Source organism: Lepidochelys kempii, chromosome 7 (genome assembly GCF_965140285.1).
Source record: "Lepidochelys kempii isolate rLepKem1 chromosome 7, rLepKem1.hap1, whole genome shotgun sequence".
In the NCBI taxonomy this organism is placed as follows: Eukaryota; Metazoa; Chordata; order Testudines; family Cheloniidae; genus Lepidochelys; species Lepidochelys kempii.
The window spans coordinates 125,688,209-125,700,392 of NC_136386.1; the positions used below are offsets into that span (position 1 = coordinate 125,688,209).

A 12,184-nucleotide genomic window follows, 5' to 3' on the forward strand; every position below is an offset into this window, starting at 1 on the left:
ATCCTCTTTGGAACCCCCTTTCAGGTAGTTGAAAGCAACTATCAAAACCCCCCTCATTCTTCTCTTCCGTAGACTAAACAATTCCAGTTCCCTCAGCCTCTCCTCATAACTCATGTGTTCCAGGCCCCTAATCATTTTTGTTGCCCTCCACTGGACTCTCTCCGATTTTTCCACATCCTTCTTGTAGTGTGGGGCCCAAAACTGGACACAATACTCCAGATGAGGCCTCACCAATATCGAATAGAGGGGAACGATCACGTCCCTCGATCTGCTGGCAATGCCCCTACTTATACACCCCAAAATGCCACTGGCCTTCTTGGTAACAAGGGCACACTGTTGACTCATATCCAGCTTCTCGTCCACTGTAACCCCTAGGTCCTTTTCTGCAGAACTGCTGCCTAGCCATTCGGTCCCTAGTCTGTAGGAGTGCATGGGATTCTTCTGTCCTAAGTACAGGACTCTGCACTTGTCCTTGTTGAACCTCATCAGATTTCTTTTGGCCCAATCCTCTAATTCCAAGGATTCTCCCAGGCCCATGCTGCTCATGGGACTCTACCCCATGACTCACCTGAAACAACTTCAGCTTTAATTACTGGCTGGGACGGGCTGCACGCAGCCCGCCACACACTGTGGTTTTATCTTCAAACACACCATCACCCTGCAGCGCAACAGTCACCACATCTACCCTGCCGAAGCAGCTACAGCAAAGCCACATCCACGTGTCTGGAACAAATCAGTTTAACTTAAAACCCGCACGTTACAACACCTGCGCTCCACCCCTCCCCTTTGCCACCAGCGTTTCCAATCTCCCTGACCCAATTGGGCCTCACCGCAGCTGTGGTCAGGGTGACTCCAAACACCTTTGGGTCAGTGTTTTGTCCCTTTTCCCAAAAGGGTCAATGCCACTGGATTGCCCCAAACTCAAAGCTTAGAGGTAGTTAAAAAACGTGGCCCAAACGGTCACGGGAAGGAAATGCAAATGAGGCCGGCCCATTCAGCCCCTTCCCCCCGCTCTCCAATGGACAAGCAGAGAGCACCCTTCCCTAGGAGCCCCTGGCCACCTGGAGCTCTCGGGGAGCTCTGAGCAGCTCTTCCCTCCAGTCACCAACAGTTATCAATAGCGAGCTCCATTCTCTGTAAGGCCACAAGGCTTACAGAAAAAAAATCAGACCAAAGAAATACTTTTCCATGCAACACACCATTGCCCAGTGGAACTTGCTGCTACATGAGACCATTGAGGTCAAGAGCTTTGGAGAATTAAAAAAAGGATTTGATAGTTCTCGAGAGAAGATCCAGAAGTTATAGTAAAAGAATTGGGGGAAGCAATCCAATCATTCACAGGCAAGAACCAACCTATCTGGGCTCACAAGGAAGTTTTCCCTGCGGGCAGAGGAACCCATGCTTGCCTATCCCTGCATGTCAGTGCAAGAAGTACCTAGGATTGGTTCCTGCCAGAGACAGGTCACTGGATTAGCTGGCTTATTGCTCTGATCCAATACAGCAATTCCTATGCTCCCATGGCAAACAGAGCCAGCTGCCTTTCCAGCACTGCATGCTGGACCAAGAAGGCAGCAGGAAGGTATTTAGGGCCTAGAGTATCAGTGAAGTTAAGATGCAAGAGACTTGTTCACCAAGGAGGCTCTGACCCAAAGGCCACTCAAGCCTTTCCATTTATTTCCATGAGTTTTCTATCAGCCCTATGTCCATGTCTGTGCCAGCAGAGGAGACAGCCCCAGAGGTGATGTGTTACATACATTGGCTCAGCCAAAGGCCAGCAACTGGCTCATCTCCCCATGGGCAGGAAAGCTGTAGCCCCCTCCTGGAGCATTGCAGAGCACTGCAATTGCCCTATGGGCTGTAGCTCCAGTCCTCTCTAGCATTAGCCTGCATGAAGCCAAGAGCCCCCAAAATGCCACCCACTGCTCTTATTCACACCCTCTCCATCTCACCCATGCTCTTTGCTGACCTTCCTGGTGCAGGTGAACTGTCCTGAGAGCACCTGTATTTCAGCCACACCACACCCTACAGACACACTCATGCAGAGCAGCTAGCAGAAGGTCAGTCCTGTAGCCCAGACAAATCTCCTGCAGCCTCTCCCACTTCTGATCATGATCCATGCCAGCTGCTGAGCAACAGGTCATGGGCTGGAAATAAATAACCCATCCCCCAGCTGGAAATAAATAACCCATCCCCACCACTGAGCACCAGGGTCCCTCTCACCTTCTCAGAGGGCAGCCAAGGCTCCCACTCCTCCTTGACTAGCAGCCAGAGGCCCTTCCCATACACCTACTCCTCCCTCCCTCAATAGCAGACAGGAATCTCCTCCCCTTACTCTCCAACTCTGCAGGAACCCAGCCCCTGCCTAGAGCTCTGGAACGATTCCATACTGAGGGCCATATCTTGAGAGAGCTTCTCGGCATACATCCCATTGACCACTGGCTGGTCCCACTTCTCCCAATAGGGATCATCAGCCAGCCCAGTCTCCCTTCCTTTGCTGTCACTCAGCTCCTCCTTTCTCCGCTTTCCCTCCCAGCCACTGCCGTTTTCCCATCACACCTCATTCGCCACCACCCTGCCCATTTCCCAACTCTCTGGCTGCTGGCTAACAGCCCTGCCTCACCACCAGCCTGCCACATTCTCTCCCGCCTCTCTCCCAGCTCCAAGCAGGGAGTTTTCAGCAGATTTAGTTACATCTCCCCAACATGCAAGATGGGAGCACCATCCGCAGCCTGTACAACTGCATAACACTCACTGGAGAGCTACTGAAAGGCCCCAAGCCAGACCACAGGAGCTGGGCTTTACAAGAGTAACAAGGGACATGACAATAAAGCAGAATTATTTATTGGAGGCGCCAAGAGTAGGAACAATCACAAACCTACGAACTCCCCTCCCGGGCAATCCTTCCTGCCAGCTGGCAACAGGGCAGTCGGTGTCAGGCGTGCATCTGTGTGTGCGTGCTGCTAGACAACGGCTAAGCTTACACTTCCCCCAGCCAGAAACCAGCCAATAGCCCTTGGCACTCCAGGCAATGGCAAGGACCTTTCCTGAGCACCTTAGCTTTGACTTGCCAGTGGTGGGTCATGGTATTCGTTATCCCCAGAGAGACAAAGCTTTACGTTCAAGGAGATTTGGTAGGGGGAAGAGCAGGAACACAGCTCCTAGGTGGAAGTGCAAGGGCAGGTAACCTGGGCTGTAGCTTACAGGATGACATCACTCGAGGGTTCTGGGGACAGGGGCAGGCTGTGCTGTCTGAGCAGAGCTGCAGCAGCCCCAGGCAACAGATGGCCTTGCTAGAACCCAAGGGCTTTCCTGCCTCCCCGTCTCCCGCACAAACCAAACCAAAAGGGAGACACCGAGAGGCAGAGGCAGGGAGGGGAGATTACATGGGCCCAGAGCAGGGCCAAGCTCTGACTCACTTCCCAGCCCGGCGCTCCTCCTGGCGCTTGGTGAGGATGTATTTGAAAAACTCATACACGGACCAAGCAATGGCTGTGGAGGGCATCTGGTAAATGACCCGGGCCTGGACCCCACGGAAGTAGGCGGTCACACCGCCCACTCGGTACACCGTCCTGAAGGCATTGGCCATGCCTGTGATATGTCCACTGATGTTGGAGTTCAAGGCCAGGGACTCCTGGGTGTTGAGCAGTGTTTTGCAAACGTCCAATGGCGTGGTAGCAGCGGCGGCCACAGCACCCGCGCAGGCCCCTGAGACCACATGGGAGCCAGGGTTATACTGTCTTTGGGGGTTGAGCTGCTCCTGCAGAAATTCGTAAGTCATGAAGTGGATGGCTTGGAAGGGGATGTTCATGGTGAGCTGGGTAGTGTAGCTGCGGTAGAAGGCCCCAGCCCCTTCGTTGCGCCATACGGCCTGCACACAGTCCGTCACCCGCTGGTAAGGTGAGTTGTACATCTGCATCCTTTGCTTGACCACTTGGGGCAGATGACAGCAGCAAGCAGTCAGCGACAGCGTCCAGTGGCCAAGCCACCAAGGGGATAACGAGAGAGAGAAAGGATGAGTATAGGGCTAGGGAGCTCCCTGGGTTCTATTCTCACTGGCTTCAGAGACAACTGACAACTAAGACCAGAAAACCCCTGGTTCAAGATCCGTAACTCCCAGCAACCCCACACCCAGCCAGGAATCTAGCTAGAGCAGGGGTTCTCAAACTGGGGGTCAGGACCCCTCAGGGGGTTGCAAGGTTATTACATGGCGGGGTCGTGAGCTGTCAACCTCCACGCCAACCCCACTTTGCCTCCAGCATTTATAATGGTGTTAAATATATAAAAAAAAGTGTTTTTAATTTATATGGGGGGTGAGGGGGTCGCACTCAAAGGCTTGCTATGTGAAAGCGGTCACCTGTAAAAACATTTGAGAACCACTGAGCTAGAACTGCTCTTTGCAGGGTGCCAGCTACCTCACCATATTAGTATCCGGCTGCACACCCAAGGGCTGCTACACTTCATTTCAGTCAGCTTTCGCACACTGAGCTCAGCACCAAGCATCTACGTCTTCCCTTGGAGAGACCAATCCCTCCCTCTGTTGTTACAGACCTATGAGGCAGTCAGAGAACATCATTCCGTTTCTCAGATGGATCTCAGCATCTGGGCAGATCCCTGCATTTCTACAGCATCTTCCATCCCAGAATATCCCCAAGTATTTCACTAATTCAGCCAGACACATGTGCTCATTTACAGCCACAGCCCAGATTACTTCCAAGTGGAAAACAGCAGCTGTTCAAGAGCCTAACTCAAGCTCTACGCAGCAGAGCAGAAACAACTCTCTGACTGCGACTGCAGGGGGATTCAGGAGACAGAACACAAATAACTGAGCTGGAATTTGGGCGGGTCACCAGGCCTAACACCCCATGTCCTGCAGAAAGAGCCAGAGCACACCTTAGCGTGGGGCATAGGGGTCAGCCTCACCACAAGGAGGGAATGTCATCTACTGAGCCAAAAGCACCTGCATGTTCTTGGGGAGTAACATCCAAGCAATGGGCAAGCCCAGCTCTTTGCCTTTGCAGGTGCACTCAGACTCAAGAGGCATTTGGCTGCAAGTATGTATCTTGCGAAGGCTCTCCTAGGAACACCCTACAAAGGGGATGCAGGACCTTGAGGGAAGGCCGCTTCCACAGAGCAGTGTTTCCCAGCACTCACACCCTCTCCCTAGCCTCAGCACAGGTGGGCCCAAGTGAGAACTGCACTCACCACAGCCCAGATCGCTGGTAATCTGAATCCAGATCCACTAGCTAGAGCTGCTGCTTTTTCTGCTGATCCCCATGACAAGTCCCTTGGGGGAAACGGCTGACTCCCTCACTCTCTGCCACTAGATTCCCCAGACTGAGGCTGGCTCCTTTTTCCTAGGACAGAAACCTTCTGGCTAATCCAACTCCCTAAATGGATATCACTGAGCTATCCAGGCCTGGGCCTTAGGCAGGGGATGTTGCTCTCTGCAGGACTCTCCCTCATTAGGGCAGAATGAGAGCGCCCCCTGGTGCCACAGACAGGAGCACAGCACAGAGATGAATTCAGCTCCCACACAGAGGAAGCACCACACACCCTCACCCCCGCCTATGGGGCCTCCCCTGCAGAGGAGATGGGGTCATCATTACCTTCCACAGGGTTCATAGCTGCATCATGGAGCAAAGTTGCTACACACCCCGCTGCACCTGTAAAACAAGAACTGACACATGTGAGGGGAGGAGATGGCGAGAGACCCAGGGCTCCACTGAGCCCCAGAGCCCCTCGCCAGAGAAGAGGGAGACACCCACTGCCAGGACTCCACTACCAGAAAGGAGAAGACTGGTAAATTCCTAATGCAGCCACCACATCCTGCCCAAGAGGAGGGCCAGATGCCAGCAACCCCCAGCTTCAGAACCCACAAATTGAGGGGAAGTGCAATAATCTGCCAGATCCCTATGGAGACGACTAGGCCTCACTTAATCCCAGCACCTACTAGAGAGAAGATGCAAACAGACTCACAGGGACCCCATCGGACCATGCCTCACCATGTCCCAGAGTGAGAAACCACTCCATAGTCAGGATCCCACTGAACCCCAGTATCCACCAGGGTAAAATACACCCTCCAATGCAGGTCCAACGAGTCCCAAATCTGTTCAAGCACAGCAGCGTGGGGAGCCAGAGAAAGTCAAAGGCACCCTAGGAGTAAGGCACGGGAACTCTGAGGGCTGCATCCTGAACCCAGCTCCACTCTACCTACCCACAATGCTGCAGTCAATCCCAGCTCAGAGACGAGGGGAAGTCCTGCAGGCAGCTCCCATCCACAGGTGTTGCTGTGAGCAAGGGGAAGGTGTTGGCCAGCTCCCAGCCCCACTAACCTGTTCCTCAAAGTCAGATACCTGGGAACATCTCAGACAGGTCTATGAATAGGTTCAAGCACGAGTACAGTACTTCCCCTTGCCCAGCACTGGGATTGGTAGGGAAGGGTGATGTGGAACCAGAGCACTGCGCAGATGGGCTGCTAGCTAATGACTGGAGAGAGGACATTGCTTAGGACATCTGCTCCATCTTCAGCAGACTGGCCTGAGTGCAGCACATCTAATGCTTTAAGCCCACCGCACTAAGTATCAGCCTCGGCTATTGCTACCAGTTGTGTCTCCCTGCCCATTGGCCACCATCACCAAGGAAACCTTGCCCTGGGCTGGGCGAGGAAACTGGTGGCATTACAGCACCTTGGAGAGCCACACAGCAAGCCCAGGCCCCTACGCCTGACTCCCCAAAGAACCGGCACACACGCACCGTGCTCCCCTCCCATTAGCCTGGGGCACAGTTGTTTTCCCCATTGCTGCACCTGGCCCCTTGAACAGGTCTAAACAGTAGCAAGCACCTCTAGTGCCACTCATGCTCTCCCCTTGATGCACACAGCCCTTGCCTGCTCTACCGCCAGTGCAGAGGAGCGGACACAGAGGCCCAGCAGAGCTGGTACAGAGCTATGCAGATACAATGTCTGGGAGATGGTACCTATGCAGAGGGAGAGAAACAGCTCTGACAACCAGTCTGAGCTCTCTTGAGTCATCCTGAGGGAGCACAAGAGACCTGGCTTCTGGGGATGCCCTGCCCTTGACTTTACCACCCAGCCAGCAGGGCTGCCCTCAGCTGCTCTAGCCCCTCGGGGATGGTGGTGCAGGGAAGCGGTGCAGGAAGGATCAATACCATTGGCCACATGGCTATTGCCCCCAGCATGGATAACATCACTCAATGTCTTTTTTAACTTTTCATAGCAGGCAAAATACAAGGCGTGGGCAGGGCCGGCCCCAGTGGCCGTGATGTTCATGCCCCGCATTGGCCTCCAGAAACCCTCTGTCTGGACGATCCGCCACAGGGCCTCGAGCACATTCCGATAGCGGGCGGCAGGCTCCGGCTGCAAACTCTGCATCCGCGTCTGAAAGTGCAGCAAGAGAGGGGCGTTACGTGCACCGAACAGCTCTGTGGACAGCCCAGCCCTGGCCCCCAGCTCTCCCCAGGCTGCCCGGGCTGGACTGGAGAGCCCAGGCAGCAGCGCCAGGCAGGACGCCGGGCCGGTCGGAAGGGTCCTGCCCCGGGCCGGGATGTCGGGCCGGCCGGGAGGCTCCAGTCGCGGGCCAGGGAGCAGCGCCAGGCAGGAGGGTCCTGCCCCGGGCCGGGATGTCGGGCCAGCCGGGAGGGTCCTGCCCCGGGCCAGGGAGCAGCGCCAGACGGGAGGATCCTGCCCGGGCCGGGAGGCTCCAGTCGCGGGCCAGGGAGCAGCGCCAGGCAGGAGGGTCCTGCCCCGGGCCGGGATGTCGGGCCGGCCGGGAGGGAGGGAGGGTCCTGCCCCGAGCGGGGAGGGAGGGAGGGACGGAGGGAGGGAGGGTCCTGCCCCGGGCCGGCCGGGAGGGAGGGTCCTGCCCCGGGCCGGCCGGGAGGGAGGGACGGAGGGAGGGAGGGTCCTGCCCCGGGCCGGCCGGGAGGGAGGGTCCTGCCCCGGGCCGGCCGGGAGGGAGGGTCCTGCCCCGGGCCGGCCGGGAGGGGGGGAGGGAGGGTCCTGCCCCGGGCCGGAGGGAGGGAGGGTCCTGCCCCGGGCCGGCCGGGAGGGGGGGAGGGAGGGTCCTGCCCCGGGCCGGAGGGAGGGAGGGTCCTGCCCCGGGCCGGCAGCCCCCGCGCGCGGCGCGCCCCTCACCTTGACGCAGTCCACGGGGTACATCACGCAGTGCTCCAGCACCCCCGCCACGGCCCCGGCCAGCATGTGGGTGGAGACGGCGGCGCCCTGCGGCAGCGCCTCGTAGTCCGGGTCGGAGGCGGGCTCCGGCCTCCGCGCCGCCTCGGAGCCCCCGGGCCCGGGCGCGGCCTCCGCCCCGCCCCGCCGGGCCCAGCCGTGGCCCCCGCCCAGCAGCAGCAGCAGGATGCGGCCCGGCCGCGGCCCGCCCCCGGGGCCCGCGCCCGCCCCCGCGCCCGCCCCCAGCTCCATGGCGCCGCCCGGGGCCTCGGATCCCGCTCGGGAGCCGCCGTCTCAGCCACGGGCCGCGTCCAACCGGAGGCTCCCGCTCAGCCCGCCACGCCTCCTCAGCGCCTATTGGCCGGCGGCACTTTCCGCCCCGCCCGTCAGCGGCCTCGATTGGCCAGACTCCCGCCCGCCTACCGACACCTTCTATTGGTTAGCCGCGCGCTGGGCCCCAAAACATGCCCAGTTCCCATTGGGCAGCCGCTCCCTCCGACACACGCATCCACAACGCCTACTGGCCAGCTGCGTCTTCAGCCACGCCCATCCGCAGAGCCTATTGGCCAACCGATCCTTTTCTCCCGCCCATTTGAAGAGCCGATTGGGCAGGCTATCTTTGACCTTTTGTACTCTTCAAGCTTTATTGGTTCTTCCTTTCCCTCAAAATCGCCATTATTATGGCAGAGGAGCCGCTATTGGGTTTTTCGGCTGCCACTCAGAATCGCGGATCTTGGTTGGCTCTTGCTTCGAGGGCCAACGCAACTGTTATTTGTTTGAAAGCCCCTGATTGGTTCTTTCATGATGGTGACGCCCGGGGAGGAAGCCGGATAAGCGTTAGCTCGTACCGCGATTGGCTGAGAAAACCTAAAATAGAGCGCGTATCTTCAGATGACCCCGCCCAAAGGGGCAGAATCACACTGCGGCCCCTGCGATTGGACAGCGCTCCGGTGACATTCGCCAATGAGAGGGAGCTACTGATCTGAGATTCGGTGTCTGATTGGCCACGACCGTGACGCAAGAGGAACTGCTGGGCTCCGCCAGCATTGTGATTGGCTCCTCACGCTGTGGGGGTGGGGTTCCGGCGCCGAACAGGGCACGGATTGGGTTTTGGAAAGATGGACAGGTCCAATATGATCCATTCAGAGGACGAACCTTGGGGAGCCCCTCTTCCCTCATTGGCTACTTGCTGTCGCCTTCGTGACGTGGCCGCCGCTGTGCTCGGCGCAGCTCGCGGCGCGGCTGAGGGGAGACGCGCTCGGGACCGGCTGCGGGCGGGGCCCGCGGAGCTTCCTGCCCCTGGCTCGGCGCCCGGCCCGCGCCCACCAGCCCGGCGGGGCGATGCCTCTGCGGCCCGCCGCGGCCCCGGGCCGGGCCAGGGGGGAGGGGAGGTGACGCGACGCGGCCCGCAGCGAGAGCGGGGCCCATGGCCAGGTGAGTGCGGGGGGGGCCCGCGGGGGGACGGGGCGGGGGGGGCCATGGCCAGGTGAGTGCGGGGGGCCCGCGGGGGGACGGGCGGGGGGGGGGCCCATGGCCAGGTGAGGTGGGGGGGGGGCCCGCGGGGGGACGGGGCGGGGGGGGGCCCATGGCCAGGTGAGTGCGGGGGGGGCCCGCGGGGGGACGGGCGGGGGGGGGGGCCATGGCCAGGTGAGTGCGGGGGGGGCCCGCGGGGGGGACGGGGCGGGGGGGGGGCCATGGCCAGGTGAGTGCGGGGGGGGCCCGCGAGGGGACGGGGCGGGGGGGGGGCCGCACCGAGAGCAGGGCCCATGGCCAGGTGAGTGCGGGGGGGGCCCGCGGGGGGACGGGGCGGGGGGGGGGCCATGGCCAGGTGAGTGCGGGGGGGGCCCGCGGGGGGACGGGGCGGGGGGGGGGCCATGGCCAGGTGAGTGCGGGGGGGGCCCGCGAGGGGACGGGGCGGGGGGGGGGGCCATGGCCAGGTGAGTGCGGGGGGGGGCCCGCGGGGGGACGGGGCGGGGACGGGCCATGGCCAGGTGAGTGCGGGGGGGGCCCGCGGGGGGACGGGGCGGGGGGGGGCCATGGCCAGGTGAGTGCGGGGGGGGCCCGCGAGGGGACGGGGCGGGGGGGGGGCCATGGCCAGGTGAGTGCGGGGGGGGCCCGCGGGGGGACGGGGCGGGGGGGGCCATGGCCAGGTGAGTGCGGGGGGGGCCCGCGGGGGGACGGGGCGGGGGGGGGCCATAGCCAGGTGAGTGCGGGGGGGCCCGCGGGGGGACGGGGCGGGGGGGGGCCCATAGCCAGGTGAGTGCGGGGGGGGCCCGCGGGGGGACGGGGCGGGGGGGGGCCATAGCCAGGTGAGTGCGGGGGGGGCCCGCGAGGGGACGGGGCGGGGGGGGCCGCACCGAGAGCGGGGCCCATGGCCAGGTGAGTGCGGGGGGGGGCCCCGCGGGGGGGACGGGGTGGGGGGGGGGCCATGGCCAGGTGAGTGCGGGGGGGGGGGCCCGCGGGGGGACGGGGCGGGGGGGGGGCCATGGCCAGGTGAGTGCGGGGGGGGGGGCCCCGCGGGGGACGGGGCGGGGGGGGGGCCATGGCCAGGTGAGTGCGGGGGGGGCCCGCGGGGGGACGGGGCGGGGGGGGGCCATGGCCAGGTGAGTGCGGGGGGGGGGCCGCGGGGGGACGGGGCGGGGGGGGCCGCACCGAGAGCGGGGCCCATGGCCAGGTGAGTGCGGGGGGGGGACGGGGCGGGGGGGGGCCGCAGCGACAGCGGGGGCCCATGGCCAGGTGAGTGCGGGGGCGGCCCGCGGGGGGACGGGGCGGGGGGGGCCGCACCGAGAGCGGGGGCCCATGGCCAGGTGAGTGCGGGGGGGGGGCAGCCCGCGGGGGGGGGGCGGGGGGGGGCCGCACCGAGAGCGGGGCCCATGGCCAGGTGAGTGCGGGGGGGGGGGCAGCCCGCGGGGGGGGGCGGGGGGGGGCCGCACCGAGAGCGGGGCCCATGGCCAGGTGAGTGCGGGGGGGGGCCCCGCGGGGGGACGGGGCGGGGGGGGCCGCACCGAGAGCGGGGCCCATGGCCAGGTGAGTGCGGGGGGGGGGGGCCCGCGGGGGGGACGGGCGGGGGGGGCCCGCACCGAGAGCGGGGGCCCCATGGCCAGGTGAGTGCGGGGGGGGGGCCCGCGGGGGGATGGGGCGGGGGGGGGCCGCGGGGGCCCGCGGGAGACGGGGCGGGGGCCGCCGACCCTGGGGGGCTGCCCGGCCCCGGGGACACGCCAGCGCTGCCCCCACCAGGCTGCCCGCGGCGCCCCCCGGGACTGTGTCGGCGTGCGGCGGGCTCCCTGCCTCGGCGCTTCCCAGGGCCGGCCCCGCCGCGGCGCCCATGCCAGGCCGGGCAGCGCTGGGCGGCTCCGGGCGCTGGGGAGCGGGGGCCGCGGGCCGGCGGTGGTGGGCAGAGCAGCGACCCGGGGCCCGGTGTCCTGACCACTGGGCTGTTCAGCCGCCCGCCCGCCGCCGCTTGGCTTTGCTGTGGCCAGTCGGGGCGGGACGCCCTTTGGGGTTTGCGGAACCTAAGAAGAGCCCGGTGCCTGGCTGTTCCTCGCGCCTGGCGTCTCTTCTCACCCGCTCCTCACAGGGCCAGCCACGCTTTGGGGTGAGGTTGAGGTGGATCCCTTGGCTTGTGGGCGCAGATGTCGGAAGGTGCGAGCAGTCTTGTTGCAGTCATGTTGGTCTCAGGATGTGAGAGACACGGGGTGGGGCGGGGGGGCGTGTGTCTTTTGTTGGTCCCACTTCTGTTGCTGAGAGAGATGAGCTTAGGCAGGCAGAGCTCTTCTTCGGGTCTGGGAAATGAACTCAAGGTGCCTCAGCTACATACAAGATGGAACAGATTGTTTAGCCTCAGTAGTTAACACACATTTCAAGGTTAAGCCTCCCTCCCTCCCTCCTGGCCCTCAGTAGTTAACACACATTTCAAGGTTAAGCCTCCCTCCCTCCCGGCCCTCAGTAGTTAACACACATTTCTCCAGTCATGGGTGCCAACTCTGAGATAGCGCG

At 62.7% G+C, this 12,184-nt stretch overlaps 2 protein-coding genes across 5 annotated transcripts in view; one reads left to right on the plus strand and one right to left on the minus strand.

The window, feature by feature from the left end:
• Nucleotides 1–2,825: 2,825 nt before the first annotated feature.
• SLC25A28 (solute carrier family 25 member 28) lies at nt 2,826–8,548 on the minus strand. 2 transcript variants are annotated; one of them, XM_073354673.2, is made up of 4 exons: nt 8,153–8,548; nt 7,168–7,396; nt 5,607–5,663; nt 2,826–3,930 (listed from the first exon to the last, which is right to left on the minus strand). In XM_073354673.2, exons 1-4 carry the CDS (start codon nt 8,438–8,440, stop codon nt 3,413–3,415), a joined length of 1,092 nt encoding a protein of 363 aa, XP_073210774.1. In that variant the 5' UTR covers nt 8,441–8,548; the 3' UTR covers nt 2,826–3,412. The 2 variants fall into 2 exon arrangements, with proteins under 2 accessions (XP_073210774.1, XP_073210775.1); XM_073354674.1 differs by lacking the exon at nt 8,153–8,548 and having other exon boundaries at nt 7,227–7,315.
• An 825-nt stretch (nt 8,549–9,373) lies between these two features.
• The window catches only part of ENTPD7 (ectonucleoside triphosphate diphosphohydrolase 7), a 17,326-nt gene continuing 14,515 nt past the window's right edge, over nt 9,374–12,184 (plus strand). Inside the window, exon 1 of one of the 3 annotated variants that reach the window (XM_073354670.1) lies at nt 9,374–9,622. In XM_073354670.1, coding sequence (XP_073210771.1) covers nt 9,615–9,622 — 8 coding nt within the window. In that variant the 5' untranslated portion in view covers nt 9,374–9,614. Of the gene's footprint in view, nt 9,623–9,769; nt 9,782–11,187; nt 11,216–12,184 lie in introns of those variants that run through there. The other 2 variants (XM_073354672.1, XM_078853908.1) reach the window with 2 other exon arrangements.